Consider the following 17,445-nt stretch of genomic DNA (forward strand, 5'->3'; position numbering starts at 1 on the left):
CCTCCTCTTCTTCATATCTATTGGCTGTCCAACCTTCTTCCCTGGCACTGGAGTGGCTGCCAAGCCTGGCATTAATTTTCCTTCCAAGCTTGCTAGGCCCATGAAGTAAACAGCCATGTGCATTCCTTACTCTATATTTAACAGCTGCAGCCTGTGCTGGGGGCAACTGCAACAGAGGGGAACCTTTGTGGCTTCCCAAATTCACAGCTTGTGAGGGTGGGAGTGGGGGAAGCTTTCTGCGGGGACAAGAGGGATTTCTCTCCTTGCCGGTATTTGCAAAGCAGGTTGCGTTAAGGAGAGACTGCAATGCCAGCATCCCAGCCACGCTCCAGGGCCAGAGACAGGAACAATGTCCTCAACAGGGCTGAGTTCCTGTCCCTGAACCAGCCCTTGAAGGGCAACCAGGAGGGCAGGAGCTCCAGCAGGAAGCAGAGCGGCCAGGCCGGGGCAGCCGGCGCCCAGAGCGGCGGCCCCAAGGAGCGGCGGCAGTCGCAGCAGCTGCCCGAGGAGGATTGCATGCAGCTCAACCCCTCCTTCAAGGGAATCGCCTTCAACTCGCTGCTGGCCATCGATATCTGCATGTCCAAGAGGCTGGGGGTGTGCGCCAACAGAGCCTCCTCCTGGGGAGGTGCCCGCTCCATGATCAACCTGCTGGGGATAACGGGGCACGGCATCCCCTGGATCGCGGGCACGCTCATCTGCCTGGTGAAGAGCAGCACGCTGGCAGGCCAGGAGGTCCTCATGAACCTGCTGCTGGGTGAGTGGCAAACCTCCCTCCCTGCTGCGGAAGCCCAGCCCTCCTCACAAGGGACAGCAGCAGCGCTGGGACTCCTCCTCTGGCTGCTCCCAGTGTCAGAAGTGGTCGGGAAGCAGGGAGTGACCCTTAGGGTGAATGCTGCACTTATTGGCCCTCCTGGTCCCAGGGGCTGGGGGTGATGGGTGGCACAGGAAGTGTCTAAGAGGGGTGGAGTGACCATGGAAGCTGGGGACAGCCACGGGGCAGGGACAGGCCCCTGGTGCTGCGTGGGGCAGGGATGTCCATTCAGACTGAGGGAGTGTCCGTGGTGGGAGGGTGGATACCAGCAGTGGTGTCTTATTTAATCTGTGGTCATCTGCCTGGTGTTTGATAGGGTATCATAAAGATATTAGTCTCTAATATCTGGATCAATTCCTGAGGATGTTATTTCCATCCCTTGCCACCTTCTTGACCAGACTCCATGTGATGGGGTCCTGTCACCTTCCCTGCTGCAGTTTGCTCTCACATCCTCCTTCCCTTGGGTACCTTTCTTGCCGCTGTCCCCGTTTCCATGTGCTAATTTGACCCAGAGGCTGTGTAGGCAGGCTGGGACGCCTCTGGCTCTGCTGCTAGTCCTTCCTTGCATGGTGGTGGTCAGTGTCCCTGTTTCTGGATGTGTTGGAGGGTTTGTGCAGGCCCATCCCACCCTGATGTCCCACCAGTGACCAGGATGAGCTCTGGCTGTGACTTGCTTAGATCCTGTCCCCAGCCTGCCCAGGCCACGTGTACCTGAGGACCTTGCTCTTCTTGCTCCTCTGCCTTTGGCACAGGGTTCAGTTATCCTCTTTTTCTTTGTGACTAATTACCCTCTCCTCTGGCTGTGACCCACCCTGGTGTTTCACCCTCCCCAAAAACTCAGCAATCCCACTTCTGGTTGGTAGGAGAAATTGAAAACATTGGATTTAGACCCTTTCTTCTCAGGGAGCATTTTGAGAGGCCACAGGGACACTTTATTTCACAGGCACCACAGGAAAGGGACATCCTGTCTGCAAGGGCTGGCTGTGACGTGGCCCAGCTCAGCAACCCCAGGTTTTGGGGTTTTTTTCACAAGTTCATCCTTCAGAGAGGGTGGAGACTGACCTGGACTGGCTTGAAAAGCTCAGTGGGAGCTGCCTTTTCTCCCCTGTGCCTTTGGAGGAGACTGTGCTGGTGCTGTGACATCTCCTGGGGGGAGGCTGTGGTGGAAGAGGCCAGAATAGCTCCAGCGTGATGCAGAGCCCACTGACATCAGCAGCTCCTGCAGGGGCTCCTCAGGGCTGGGGTCAGCCCCTCCTGGGAACACAGGATCCATCCAAAAGGGCATGAGGATGAAATAGCAGGTGACTGACAGCAACCAGCACAGCCTCCAGATGTCTCTTGACCCAAGAGCCTCTGACGGGGTCGGAGCCTGAAAACTCTGACTGCTTTGACTCCAGAATGTTTGAGATCCTTGCAAAGAGCTGGTGCCCCTTTTGGCTTAAAAACAAGGAAGGTTTTCTCACCCTTCTGTTGCTATATGAGGAGCACAAATGCAAAGCCACTTCAGGGTCATGTTCTAACTTTGTGGAGTGGTGGCTGGGAGAGCTCATCCCTGCATCACTACCCACATCTCCAGGTCTCCTGAGCTCCAACGTGGTGCCCAGGGACAAGCTGGGGGTTCTGGAGTGTTGCATCCTTGCCTAGACACACTACTCCCACTGCCAGGACAGGAAATAGTTAATTGGTGTGAAGGAACCAGTTCCATAGGTCTGGCAATTTCCAAAGAGCTCCACTGCTCCCTCTGAAAGGACAGCACTGCCTGGTGGACTGGCCAGGGTGCCCTCAGCCTCTCTTGCCAGAGCTTCTGCAGGAGGACTGGTGTCACCCCCCAGAGCAGATCTCTGCTGGGAGAGTGGCCTTGGGCTGGTATTTAGGATTGCAGTCAGAGGCTCTGAGTAGCTGCTGCCATGGAATCTGCACTGCTGGTGGAGAAGGAGCCTGGGGCTGCTGGACCTCCACAGGCCCCCAAGAAAAGTGAGGTCTTGTGTGGACAGGAAGGTCATGGCACCTCTGGTGCATCTGGCATCCTTGGTCCCTCTTGCTGCTGTTTTCCTGTGGTTCAAATCCACCAGGATGTGGTTTAAAGCCCTCCTGTGAAAAGCCCTCCTGTGAACTGCCCTCCTGTTTAGGCACAGGCGGAAGGGAAGGGAAGGGAAGGGAAGGGAAGGGAAGGGAAGGGAAGGGAAGGGAAGGGAAGGGAAGGGAAGGGAAGGGAAGGGAAGGGAAGGGAAGGGAAGGGAAGGGAAGGGAAGGGAAGGGAAGGGAAGGGAAGGGAAGGGAAGGGAAGGGAAGGGAAGGGAAGGGAAGGGAAGGGAAGGGAACCTCCTGGTGTTCCCCTGCTGGAAGGGGGAAGCTGGGGCTGTCTGTGGCACCCCTTGAGTGCCTCCCCGGGCTCTCCTCCCTTCCCTGGCTGGCTGAGGGTTTGATCCATCAAGCAGAATTTCTGATGCAGTCTCTGGGCAGGCAGCCAGCCCATCATAGAGCACTTGTTTAGGATTTGCAATCAGGCTTCCCAGGCGAGGAGACAGGAGACTGCTGGAGGGGGACTGGAGCCTGGCAGGAGCACCACTGCAGATGGAGGAGGAGCTCCCACCAGGGGCTTTGCCAGCACTTGTGGGGGCATTTCAGGTGAGGGGGTCTGACCGTGGGATGCCCCATCCATCCCCTCTGCAGATGCTGATTAACAACCCCAAGCAATGTTTTCCCTCCATGTTTGTCATCTGTGATGGAATTTATTGATTCCCCTTCTCACAGTAATCCTTTCCAGCAAATGCCAAACAGCCAGAGAAGCACACACAGCCTGTTACTGAAAAGATGGGAGAAAGCAGATATCTGTGCCCACTGTAAAAATCCCTCTGCCAGGACACGCTTTCAGGAAGATTGTCTCAGCATCACCAGCCCTGGCTGAGCAAAAGTCAGGGAGAAGCTCCACAACCCCTTGGCTAAATTGATAAAATCATAACCCAGGAAATCCCCCAGTTATAAAATTCATTTTATTTGTCTGCCATTGTTGGAACTTTTAGGGCTATTCAAGCTTTTCTCTGCAATCACAAGGGTTTCCTGAAAACTAAGGTGCTAAGAAAGTAATTTGAACTTTGCAGTTGGGCTTGCAGGGGGAAAGCAGTTATAAAACTTTCAGTAAAATGCCCAGATCTGCTTCAGAACCAGACAGAAATTCCATTAAACCCTGGGGGCAGCAGTACCTTGGTTTCTGGTTCTGATCCATCTGGTGAGGATGTGGATCCAAATTTAGTGATTCATTGACTGCAAAGCCAGCAAAGAACATTTGGATCATTGATCTAACCCACGGCAAAATACAGGCTGTAGCACATCCCTTAATTTATTCCTGTTCAATTTGTTAAGGGAAAAAACCCAAACACTCAATCTGATGTGCAGTTACAAGTGAGGGTGAACTTGTCAGAGCCATTTCTGTATTACTGCAGTGGTTGGGATTCTCACAAATGCTTTTAGTTGGACTCTCCCCTTCCTTGCATTTCCATACCCTTCTCTCTCCAGCTGAACAGCTCTTCCAGCCAACACCTCTTCTGCCTTTCAGTATTTTGGATAGTGCTCAAGTAATTTCTTCACCTCCTATTTATTAAGCTAAACAGATTGATCTCGTTAAACTGATGGTCATTGCAGATCCAGGCACCTTCTCACTGCAGAGGGGATGGAATGTGGTCATTGGGGATGGAATGTCATCACTGGGGATGGAATGTGGTCACTGGGGACGGAATATGGTCATTGGGGATGGAATGTGGTCATTGGGGATGGCATGTGGTCACTGGGGACGGAATATGGTCATTGGGGATGGAATGTGGTCATTGGTGATGGCATGGGATGGAGTGTGATCACTGGGGATGGAATGTGACCACTGGGGATGGAATGTGATCACTGGGGATGGAATGTGATCACTGGGGATGGAATGTGGTCACTGGGGACGGAATGTGGTCACTGGGGATGGCATGTGGTCACTGGGGATGGAATATGGTTGCCCACCCAAGGTGGTCACTCCAGTGAGGCCCCACTTTTGTGTTTACAGCCAAACCCCTGCTGTGTTTAGTTATTTTCCGTCCAGCTGGGTGCCTTTGCTGTTGGGAGGCACCTACTTGGGTCATCCTTGCACGTAAAATTGTGTTTGTGCTTGGTTTGAAGGACAAGGAATGGTTCTGCTCTCTGGAACAGGCACCCAGACTAGGAGAAGAGAAAATCCCTTGTCCTCTCTTTGCTTGCTGTCTCAGTGACACTGGTCCTGGTGCTCAGCCATCTCCAGCTGGCTCTGCATCCCCTTGGAGGGCAGGATGGCTCTTTGGAGCTGTCACTGAGCATTTATCCCATTAAGTACAGCACTGCCTCAGGGTGTGGGTGTATCAGCGAGCAGTGTCAGGCTGGGCATGGGTCAGTGCCACAGGAGGAGGAAAGGAGGGAGCCCAGGGCCGCTTCTCCATTCCTGGAGGTCAGCAGGGAGGAAGATCTTGCTCTTCCTGAATGCTGGCACAGCTTTACTCTGACCAGGAGCCAAGCCATGACATTCTGAAGCACTCCCTGCAGACCCCCTAAGAAAGAAAATTATAAATCCATAAATATGGTCAGAGTTCTGTGGTCCCATCCTGGCAGCTTCCAGGCGAGACCAGATTTGCAAGAAATTGGTGGATTAGGAAGGAGACAGAGAAAGAAATGCCTTCCCCAAGCCCTTTGAGACCCCAGTGACCCTGTTCTAACAATACAGACGTGCTTCAGGTATTGTCCTGCTTCTCTTTGGAGGATGAAAATTCCAGACAGTGCAGCCTGGTGCTGGTAAAGGTCACGGGGTAGATGAGATGCCCAGGCAGTGCAGAGGAGCTGATCCTGTCAGCTGAACCTCAGGGCAGCCCAGATCCAGCAGAGAGGCTGGGGAGCTGCAGATGGATCAGTCTGAATCCAGCAGAGCTTGCTCAGCCCAGAGCCCCAGAGATGGTTTGGGGCCAGATGTGTCTGTTTTTTCCCCTTTCATTCTTGCACTGTGAGAGCAGGGATTTCCTGAGCCAGGCAGGGCAGAGCACATTCCATCAGGGATGGGTAGAGCAGCTCAGGAGCCGGTGCCCTGGGCAGCCTGGCACATGGAGGGGGCTCAGCTGCTGTCCCCCTCCCCTCCCAGCCCTGCCAGTGCCCACCAAGGTCTCACTGAGCCAGCAGCACGTCTGCCCAGTGAGGTGGAAACATTTCAGTGCCAAATAACCCACCGTGAGTGACCCATGGAAGGTGCCAGGCAGAGGGAACAGCACAGACGCCCCTGCACCCAGCGTTGAGACACAGGTCCAGCCTGGCATTAAACATTCCTCTTCATCACTGCAGGCTGCTAATCTGCCTCTGTTCTGCCCAGGAACAGCAGCTGAAGCCCGTGGTCTGTGGTGGGTGCTGTGCTCAGCCTTCATCCCTTCACAGCTGATGAGCTCAGGCATCTCTGAGCAGGCAGCAATGCCCAGCTCTGCCTGCCCCCCTTCCTGCTGCCTGCAGTGTCCCCTTGCATAAAGGACGGGCAGGGACAGCCTGGGACTCATCTGGCTGTGGCTGGAGCAGGCACGGGGGTGTTTCCATGCTCTGATCAGCCCCTGGGACCAGGCAGCACCGATTTGCTCAGGTCCTGGCCGGCTGCAGGGGATGCTGCGAGCCCTGCAGGCAGCAGAGTGCAGCCCTTGGGGAACGTGCAGGGAGCTGGAATCCAACCCTGGAGCTGGAATCCAACCCAGCAGAGCCAGCAGCGAAACCGAGCCTGCATGCAGAGCGAAAGAGAAAAGAAGTGCGAGGGTTGTTGAATGGGAAGAGGGGGGATAAACATGGGAAATGAGTCATCCTTGTGTCTGTCACTGCGGGAACCACTTCCCCTTGCCCCTGCCTGCGGCTCGGAGGGGACAGTGGCTGCTCCACCGGGCAGAGCTGCAGGAGCAGAGCCAGGGCAGCTCCCGGGGATGGGTGAGTGTGTTTGCCTCTGACTCACCCTGACAGGAGCAGCGGCTGGGGAGAGCAAGGTGGGCAGTGAGGTGAGCTGGGAGGAGCAGCAGCAGCAGGGAGAGCCCTTAGGAAATCCTGCTCCGGGTCAGGATGGGGTGGGAAAGAGGGGAATCAGATGGACTCTCCTGTTTTCCTCCACTTTGAGGAAACCTCCCTGCTCTAAGCTGGAACAGAGAACCAGGGATGCTGGCAGAGGTACCTGATCTGGGTCCACGCTGGGAGGTGTGATGGTTGGAGACCCTGTGAGCATCTCACAGCATCAGACCTTTTAAAAGTTTAAATTTTTTAAAATTTTAAAAGGTCTGATTTTTAAATTTTTTAATTTTTAAAATTTTAAAAGGTCTGATTTTTAGATTTTTTTAATTTTTAAAATTTTTAATTTTTTTAAACTTTTTTTGCCAGTTTGCCTCTTTGAAAGCAGTGGGGTGGAATCCAAGCCCAAACAGCACTGAGGCCAAGCAAGGATCCCATCCTTTGTGCCTGGGCCATGCTGCTGGTCCTCAGCCCAAGGCACTTTTCTTCCTCCAGCTCATCCCATGCAGTGCTGGGAGTGGCTCTGGGGTGTGCTGGTGGTTCCTGTGCTGCTGCCATGGGGTACAGGAACATTTCAAGCTGTCAGAGCCCTTCTGGAGGCAGATGAGCCATCCTCAGGGCTGCTCAGCTCCTTTTCCCCAGCAGTACAAGCCCTTTTCACTGTGATCCCCCTCTTGCCTGCATCTCTCCCCAGCCTGTGCAGTCCCACTCAGTATTTGATGCTGAGTTCAAATTTCCCAGCTCCCAGGGCACAGTGTTTCCAAAGGGAGAGCTCCAGGCAGCCTGTGTTTGCACTCAGGGCTGCTTCTAATCATCCAGAATATAGCAAATCTATTTTTAGTTGTTGTGGGGTTTTATTTTAATTAATTGCACAATTCTGCTTTCCACCATTTTATCACCTCCCCATGACCACTTACCCCACACTGATGCTTGTTCAGCCAAAAAATATCCCCCCCTCAAACAGCAAAATGCCTGATTCATTGGCTCTTCAGTGTGTCATGCTTTTTTTCAGCTCTTACACCCAATAGTGCCACATTTGGGGAACAAAATGCACTGGAGGGGTTCATTTCCAGAGTGGACCTCTTCCAGGTGCTGCTGACTGCACTGGAGAGAGGGTGAAGACTCTTTTGAAAGCTGCATCTTTCATTAATGCCAACAAGATAAGGCTGCAAACACACAGCTCATTTTCCAGGTCAGGGAGCCCAATGCCTGCAGGAGATTGGGGAAGTTCAGGAGTAGGAGGGGGCATGTAAGTAAAAAGAAAAAAGTGGGGGGAAAAATTATGAATTCTAATTATGGAGCTAAAGAAAGTGTTTCCTGGGAGCGGTGGCATTTGTCCAGAGTTCAGCACTGGGTGAGGGTGGGCAATGTGGGCAATACAGATTTTTCCAAGCCACTCTTGGCCCCACACCTGGCCTCAGCAGCTGCAGTGGGGAGCACATGGCACCTCCAGCTTTGAGGCCCAGGCAATGAGTTGTCCCCAGCTTGGCTCTGCTCTATGCACATCTTGTGTGAGGCACATCTGCTCCCACATTGGGGGCCTCCTGAGCTCGTGTGATGAGCTCACTCTCCATTCCTGGGCATTCACCTCCCTGTTTTCCCCTCCCCATGTGCTCAGCCGTGGTTCTGAGGGCTGAGTCCAGCCTGTGAGTGTTTCTGATCCCAATCTCACAGGCTCTGTCATGCAGGCAGCCCCATGTGTGTGCAGTCACGTGGATCTGGGCTGCAGGAGCAGATGAGGCCAAGGCTCTTTTGGCTTTCTCCTCTTTTCCTCCCCCTCTGCCCCCAGAACTGCACCCAGGTTGTTTTTCAGCTGTGGTTTTGATAACATGTTTATATAAACACTCCAGCTGGAATCTGCCTCCCTCCCTGGAGACTCTGCCTGGCCCCAACCTGGAGCAGGCCGTGTCCCCAAGGGTGCTCACACCATTCTCAGCCTCCTCCAGCCTTCAGGGACAGCAGCAGAAATGCCACCCCGGGGACAGAAAGGACCTTATGGTGACAGGGGACATCCAACTGCTTCAGTTCCTTTTAAATTCAAGCTTTGGGGTTTGGTTTGGTTGTGCTGCTGATGGTTCAGGTTTGTCCTTGTGCCCTGCCTGCACAGGGCTCCTCTCTGCTCACCTCTCTGCTCATAATGGGCTCCTCACATTTGGCAGATAATTGTTTTCCTTTCCTTATTAATAGATATAAAATGCCTGCCCAGGGGGCTCACTTTCAGCTCATTTACTGTGCATCTGATGCCAGATGTTGGCTTTTTACAATACCAAGGTGATCTCTGATGCTAAAATTGTCACAGGCAGGACAAGACTTGCTCTTTGGTTTTGTGTTTTAAGGAAATTGTAGATGTTAATGTAGGATTTGGGGACATGGTGGTTTTGTGTTGGAAATCTGAAGGATTGTTCCCCTTATTACCAGGTCAACAGGGAAATTCCTGATCTTTTTCAGAAAAATGAGAAAGGAGCAAGAATGGGCAAGAGCTAATCCTTCCTTTAGTCTCAAATACATCACTACCTGGATTTTACATCCAGTGATGCCTCTGGTTTAAATCCAGTGCTACCTGGCTCTGGGGGGGAAAGGCACGATGAAAAAAATGCTTCACATTAAAATGTCTTGCTCCTCTCATCCCAGCCTCAGTCAGGTGGCACTCTGCCATGCCTGCTGTGCTTCTGACAGCCCCAGGGTCCCCAGAGAGCAGCCAGTGCAGGCTGCAGCTCCTTCCATGGACTCTCCTGGGGCTGTGTGTGCTCCAGCCTCCAGCCTGGAGGATTTGCAGGGCTCTGTGAGGCACCAGGGAAGGACAGAGCCAAGGTGGTGCTGCTGGTTTGCAGGTGGCAGGGGCAAGGCTCAGGGGCTTGGGGCTCAACAGCAGGAACAGCCCCCGGTGCAGAGAGACCTGCAGCTGGAGCACAGATACAGTTAACCCCTTAGTGCCCACCCGAGGAGGGAGGGTTTGATGTGCATTAAGGGGAGGAAGGAAACCAAGGTCTGAGTGGGAATGTAGGTCATGGGATTGGGAGGGAATAGGGCTGGGGATGGGGCTGCTGGGCACTGGCACTGTCTGTGGCTGCTCCTGAAGGATGGGGCTGGGCAATGGCACTGTCTGTGGCTGTTCCTGAAGGATGGGGCTGGGCACTGGCACTGTCTGTGGCTGCTCCTGAAGGATGGGGCTGCTGGGCACTGGCACTGTCTGTGGCTGTTCCTGAAGGATGGGGCTGCTGGGCACTGGCACTGTCTGTGGCTGCTCCTGAAGGATGGGCCCTTGGCAGCAGCACTGCCTGCTGCTTCACCCTGCCTGTGCTGGCAGCAGCAGGAGAGGGAAGGGGAGCAGCAGAGACCCAGCACTGGGAAAGGGAACAGCAGAGATCCAGCACTGGGAAGGAGAATAGCAGAGCCTCAGCACTGGGAAGGGGAGCAGCAGAGACCCCAGGGCAGTGGGAAGGGGAACAGCAGAGATCCAGCACTGGGAGAGGGAACAGCAGACACTGGGAAGGGGAACAGCAGAGATCAAGCACTGGGAAGGAGAATAGCAGACACTGGGAGGGGTAACAGCAGAGACCCAGCACTGGGAAAGGGAACAGCAGAGACCCAGCTCTAAAAGGGGAACAACAGACACTGGGAGAGGGAGCAGCAGAGATCCAGCATTGAGAAGGGGAACAGCAGACACTGGGAAGGAGAACAGCAGAGACCCCCCTTGGGGCAGTGGGACCCCCCCAAGCCTCAGGGGCTGCTGGGGCTGTTTCATAAAGAAATCTCCATGAAAGGAATGGAAAGTGCAAGGGGAAGTGACAGAAAAAGCACCAGACGAGGGATTTTCTGTGGTTTTTTTTTTTTCTTTTAACGGCAAATTAACCCCTGGTTTTAATGCTGTCATGCCTCCCCATCCTGAAATGTGGGCAAACGAGGCTTTCTCCTTTCTGTGCATCATTTGACGAAAATCAAAGCTAGCAGTACTGAAGGCCCATTTTATTCATCTTCTGAATGAAAGGATTATTAGAACTGCTCTTTGGCTTGTTCTCCATGCCCTGAACACCTCCATGCACACATGCCTGCATCCCTCCAGTTGCCCTGACATCACCTTTGACCGTAAAAAAATATTGCCAGTGCAAAATACTGACAGGCAGTGGTGAGCACCACTCATTGCTAAAGCACATGGCACTGGTGCTGCTGATCCATGGGCAGGTTTGGTGGGGAATGTCTCTGAGGGAATTAATTGAACACTGTGGAGCAGACACTGGGATTTGTTGGGGTGCCCAGACTCGTTCTGGAGCCCTGGCTTGGCTTCTCAGCAATGCAATTGGTGCTGACTTCAGCAGAGCAGCTTGGGCCAGAGCCTTCTCTTGGCAGCACTGGTGCATCATATCTCTGATGCTTCTGGGTTCCCAAGAATTTGATGAGTCTGGGTTCCCAAGAGAGCATCCTGGAGCTTCAGTTTCACACAGTTCTCATCCAGGGTGAGATGGGGCTGGTGGGAAATGCAGCTGATGAGCTGAAAATCATCCCCTGAAGCACTTTGCTGGATCAGGGCTGTCTGGGGTCACTTAATGGGCTGAGGAGTTGGGCTGGGGTGATTTAGGAAGGCCAGCATGAGCAGAGCCCTGTGTAGCAGGGCAGCCCTGCAATGGTCAGCCAGGCCTGGGCTCACAGCATTTGACCTTACCAGGGAGCCAGGGTGAGTGGCTGCTCCAGGGCTCCACAGCCTGTCTGAAATCCCTCCCTCCATTTCTCCCCACAGCCAGCCTGTCAAAAAAAAAAAAAAAAAAAAAAAAAAAAAAAAAAAAAAAAAAAAAAATTCAGCAAATTGCAGACAAGCACTCTGCTGATTGTGGGGGTCCTGGTGGGCTGCAGGCCTCCCCCTGCTCTCCCCCTGCCTGCTGGTCACATCCAGCAGCAGCTGGGCAGTCCCTGGTTGTCCTTGTCCTCCCAAACCCACTGGTGTGACTGGCCTCCTTGCAGCCTCTTTCCAGCTGCAGCCTCAACACCTTTGTTCAGGTGCCACCCCTGAACCTTTGCTCTGTGTCAATCTCCTGCTTTTTGTGTCTGTCCTGGATTCCTGCTGCTGTCCATGCCAGGGAGGAGCTGGTACCCAGATCTTTTCCTCTGCTCTATCTGCCCTCCACAGCTCTGAGAGCCCAGGGCATGCATGGAAGGTTCAGGGAGGTCCTGCTGTCCAAGATCCCTGCAGATGAGGGAGAAAAGCAGTCTGCCACAAGGAGAGGGTTGTGCCAGGATAAATACCAGCCCCTTCCCAAAGCGGTGCTGGAGCTGGGGGTGGCACAGGGGGAAGGTGGGTGAGCAGAGCTGCTGTGACAGCTCCTCAGCTCCTGCCAGGTGCTGAGCAGGCAGGTGGAGCTGCCTCCCATGTGCCATCTCATTTCCCATCCCCACCACCACCACACCCCCATCCATGCTCCTGAATCCCTGTCACCTCTCAAGGAATGGTCTTTACCAGGGTCTGGGAGTCAAACAAGTGCCCCTGGCGTTCCTGCTGAGGGAGCAGGCTGTGCTGGTGATGGCAGATACGTCCTTGTCATTGCTGCAGGGAGCTGAAATCAGCTCTCTGACTAATTAGGAGGGTTGGGGAAAAGCAGATGAGGGGATTAAAGAGAAATAAAATTGATGCTAGGAAATAGAAATGACAGTACCTGTCTGATGGGACGAAGCAGGTGGGCTGAAGAGGAGGGAGATGTAGACAAGTGCTGATGGGTTTCACTCCTGAAGCTGTTAAGGAGGAATGTTGGTGTGGTGTAGAGAGCTGCAGGTGCCTGTGCCACCACAAGCCTGCGTTTGCTGGGCTGGGAGGTGGGGTACCCCCAGTATTTGCACAGGGAAGGGGCTGTGTGGGGTGACAGGCAGGCAGAAAGTCGCAGAAGAGGTGAGCAGAAACAAGAAATGGCTCGTGGGTGTTTGGTGCTTTGGCAGAGGAAGGAGGATGGGTGGGGGATGTCTGGGAGGATGTCACCCACCCTCCAACACGCTGTGGTGCTGTTTCTAACACAGGAGCCCGTTTTTCTTTATTGTTCCCCTTGGCTCACTGGCTCCTGATGCTCTTTTCTTAGTGAAATCTGTCAGCATGGTGAGAAATCTGTCAGCATGGTGTGATCCCCTGGCTGCTCTGGGCAGGAGGAGGTGGTGGGCTTGGGAGAGGACAAGGGATAACCCTAGAAAGTGCTGTGGGGCACCTCTCCTCCAGCAGACTGCTCACTGCAGCCTGGTCAGCCTGGCAAGGGACTTTGCTGCACAAGGTTTCTAAAGCATGAGGTGGAGGCAGCAACAGGAACACCCAGAGTGGTGGTTTGAGGGCCATAAGAGTTTCAATTTTAGCTTTGCCAGTTGCTCTCTTCCTGCCCAGGTGGATCACTCGCCTCTGTGGTTTGGGGCTCTCCTCTGTCAGATGGTGACAGTGGCATTTGCCTCTTCTGTGGGCAAACTGGGAGGGTTGATCAACATTTGGGTGGTGACCTGAGGATGGGGAAGCTGTGTACATCTGCACCATGGACACCTGATCAGAGCCAGACACAAATTTTTATTTAAAGACAATGACAACCTATTGGGGAAGATGAAACAGGAAAGCCTTATAAATATGATTGTCTGGCAAAAGATTTTGAAAATATAGAAACTATAAGTGAGATTGAAATGAAAGCAAGCTTTGAGATACCTTAGTTACTGAACAATGGGGAAACAACAGTGTGGATGGAAGGTAATCTCCTTTTGATAACACAATATCCTCTGCTTGCAGACAGGTCCAAGGGTCAGAGCAGACCCTGCTAGCTTGGCAGAAGGGCCCCAAAGAGGAGTTTTTAGGGTTTAAAATGTAACACAGTGTGGTAATGTAATGATTCTTACAGGCTGTATGTAAATGCTCTAGGATTTGTATATTGTACTAGATTGGTTAGTGAGAATCAGAATATTCAACACAGGAGATGATTTATTGTATTGTAATGGAAACTTTGCTCTCTTAGCTCTTACCCCTTTTATTCTCTTATGCTTTTACTCTCTTACTCTCTCATCCTCTCTCCCACTCTCTTCTCTCAGGCCTGCAGCTGTGGCTGCAGCTCCCAGCAGGGCCCTGCACCCAGGCCCTTTGCAATAAACCCCAAATCCCAGCAGGGCCCTGCACCCAGGCCCTTTGCAATAAACCCCAAGTTCCTGACCTGGCTTCAGAGATCTCCCATCTCCATCTGTCCCGACCGTGCTACCCCCCAACGCTCCTACAACAACCCTTTAATGTTATGCCTTGAAAATTGCCCTCAGCTCTGTCTCTCACTGCTCCCTCTGTGTCTCCTGTTTTGTAGCCCTGCTCCTGGACATCATGATCGTGGCAGGTCTGCAGAAGCTGGCCAAGAGGAAGGGCCCCTACGACATCACCCCAGGCCTGTTGGACTACCTGACCATGGACACGTATGCCTTTCCCGCCGGGCACGCCAGCAGGGTGGCCATGCTCTCCAAGTTCTTCCTCAACCACCTGGTCCTGGCCATCCCTCTGCGCATCCTGCTGGTGCTCTGGGCCCTCTGTGTGGGCCTGTCCCGTGTGATGATCGGGAGGCACCACATCACCGATGTCCTCTCCGGCTTTGTGTTCGGCTACCTGCAGTTCAGGCTGGTGGAGTTGATATGGATGTCTTCCAACACGTGTCAGATGTTGATATCCATCTGGTGAACGTGGAGGACTTGGAAGCTAGGAGATACTTTGAGAGTTCCCCACCCCTCCCAGTATTTTCTACGTGTTGTTTGTTGGAAGCTGTTGTAACTTCCATGAGTAGTGATGTTTTTTAATGTTGCTTCCCCACCTTTAAAAAAAAATCTTGTAATGGATTGGGTTTTAGAAATCAAGGGCCTTACCTGTGTTTTGGCCATATTCTCAAGCTCTGTTTGGACAGCAGCCTTATTAAGCTTTACAGGTGAGAGAAATGAGCTCCATGTCTGCCTTCTTTAAGAGGTTCACATTGGCACCTTGGTGTGTCCTCAGGATGGGCAGTACCTGAGGGCTTCCTGAGAACACATTTGTGAACTTTTTAGAGGATAAATTATTTTGGCCACAGTGCTTTTTTTTCTTTTTGTAAGCCCAGCAGTTGTGTCTTGTACAGAGTCAGGACTCTGCTGGTGCTTTACAGATAATAAATAATCATAAAAGTCCTGCCCTGTTTGGTTCTTATCATGAGGGAGGGGAGAAAACGAGCCCAGTGTGGCTTTGAGATATACATTCAGCATGGAGCAGGTCCTGCAGTCTTCTTGCCCAAGGAGATGCAAATTTTTGCTTTGGGTGGGATGGGCCTAGTTGGGTGCTCAGGACATGGAAGGAAAACTTCTTCTGTCAGGGTGCATGAGGAGTTTTTGGTCTGGTAAGGGACACACAATGCCCTGACCTGGTGCTGTTTCTTCCTATTATTGACAAGTGGCCTCCTTGAAGCCTGGTGGATCCTTATCCAGGTGATGGCCATGCTCAGTGTGCTGTCTCCTAAATGGATCCCCCCCCCCACAACTGCCATAAGAAAATCTCATATTTTGAACAGAATGTTCCAGTTCTCCGTGGTCTAGCTGTCTCTAGAAGACAGTTTGATGCTTGGCAGGTGATGGATACTATCAGACATCTTTCCTAACTGGATGAATCCTGCAGAATGGAGGAGTCCTGTCATCCCTGTCCTGCTATGGATCCCAAGAAAAATTCACCAGGCTTGCAAGGCCAGGGAGGAGTCAGCTGGGTCCTGTGCTGTCATCTCACCCTGCACATTGGGAGGCCTCTTCCTCCAGGGGCTGGTGAGAAGAAGACATTCAGCTAATGACTGTTGCAAGCTGCTGACATTTGTTGCTCTTTGATGATTAATATGAAAAGAAGCTGAACAGAAAATCTATCCCTGGCATGTGTCTCCAGCTGGGATGTCAGCACAGAGCCCTGGGAGCTGCCGGCTCCGAGGCTGCAGCAGGAGCGTGCTGAGGGGGCATCCATGTCCTTCCAGCACCAGCCTCCCACGGAGCTCACAGATGAGCTGTCCCCTGGGAAGGGCTGTCACCGAGCGTGTTGGGAAAGGGGAGAGCTCAGGGTTGTCCCTGGAGGCTGCAGCAGCAGCAGGCAGAGCAGCGGGGGCGGCGGGTGCCGTCCTGCTTCCCTCCTGCTGCTGTGTGTGGGAGCAGGGATGTGCTACCCTCCCAGCAGGGCTTCCCTTTGCCAGCCTCCTTCTCCTGCAAAGATTTCTGTGAAGGAGTGAGCTGTGGTGCTTTTTCTTCCTTCCAGGCATTATTACACGTGGCAGAGTTTATCCTCATCCCTAGCAAGGGTGGCAGCACGTTCTGAGCTCTGGCTGTGGGTGATGCACCAATGTACAGCTGGAGATGACAGGTTCCTGAAGGGGCAGGGAGCAGGGATTGCCTCTTCTCCCATGGCTTTGTGGGAAATTCTCACTTTGTAGCTCCAGAATTTACTGAACCTTTGCAAATAGGTTGGATGATTCTTCAGCCGTGTCAGCGGGTCCAGGTTTCCTTGCACTTGTGTTGTCTTCTCTTGGAATATCCAGGGTGGCAGAATGGCTTTGTAGGAGTTGCTCCTGATCTTTGCTGGTATAATCAGGAGAGCGTGGCCTGGAGAAGCTGCCACTGTGGGTTAGATCAGCTGAGCTGGTCTCAGCCCGGCAAAGCAAGGCAGGAGAGCAGGGGGAGGTGAGCTGGGGCAATTCCCTGGGGTAAGTTGGTATTCACAGGATAAGGCTTTCTCCCACAGAGAGTTTCTCCAGGGAATCTTCCTCTTCAGCTCCCCTGCAGCCTGTGCCCCTTATCCCTCACAGTGCTTCAGTGCCCTCAGCAACTGAAGGGAAGCTTTTGGGAGACTTTGCACAAGCTGAGTGTGGATTTGGGCACAGAGGCACCAGGAGAGGCCTGGCAGAGCCTTACCTTAGCCATGGCTGCCCTCCCAGCAAGCCAAGACATTCCTGATCCCTCTCTCCCTGCCTGCCACGCTGAAGGTACTGCTCAGAAACAACCAGCATCGCTGTGGAGAGAAGCAGCTTCTGTCTCTATAGCAACAGCAGGGGATGGTGGGTGCCTGTCCCCTGTCCCTGGGAGCTGGAGTGGGACACTGGGGCTGCTCTGTCCTCATGCTCACCATGGCAGTGTGGGGAGACAAAAAGCCAAATGGCTTGAGCTCCTTCAGGATGGTCCAGGATTGTGAGTGTTTTGCCTGAACCTTCAGATCCCCAAATTCAGCCTGTGAGGTGTGGGAGGTCCTTCCAAGCCAAGACCTGTCCAACCAGAAGGATTGAAGAAGTCCTGACCATGGCATCTTCTGCCTTTCAGTTCATCTAAGAGATTAATTAAGAAAATGGCCAGGAGGAGACAAGTGCAGTGTGTGGGCTGGGGACTGCTGCCATCAGCACTCCACTGGGAGAGTCCCAGGCTGCTGTAGTGATGATTTCGTGTGTGATCCTGCAGGGGACAGTGAAAGGCTCCTCCTCCTCTTACCCTAATGCTGATTATGCTCAGCAGCAAAAAGAGATTTTAATTTATTAAATTAAAAAAAAAAAAAAAAAAGGGTTCCAGGGCCAGGGCAAGTAGCAAATCTGGATTATATCTTCGGGCATATGTGGCAATCACGCCTGGGGTGCTTAGTTCTCCTC

General features: G+C 53.0%; 1 protein-coding gene across 1 annotated transcript; it reads left to right on the forward strand.

The window, feature by feature from the left end:
• Nucleotides 1–232: 232 nt before the first annotated feature.
• Nucleotides 233–14,974, forward strand: PLPP7 (phospholipid phosphatase 7 (inactive)). The gene is made up of 2 exons (XM_059486275.1): nt 233–757; nt 14,134–14,974. The coding sequence occupies exons 1-2, from the start codon at nt 307–309 to the stop codon at nt 14,496–14,498; spliced, it is 816 nt and encodes a 271-aa protein (XP_059342258.1). The 5' UTR covers nt 233–306; the 3' UTR covers nt 14,499–14,974.
• Nucleotides 14,975–17,445: the final 2,471 nt, after the last annotated feature.

This window comes from Ammospiza nelsoni, chromosome 20 (genome assembly GCF_027579445.1).
Source record: "Ammospiza nelsoni isolate bAmmNel1 chromosome 20, bAmmNel1.pri, whole genome shotgun sequence".
In the NCBI taxonomy this organism is placed as follows: domain Eukaryota; kingdom Metazoa; phylum Chordata; class Aves; order Passeriformes; family Passerellidae; genus Ammospiza; species Ammospiza nelsoni.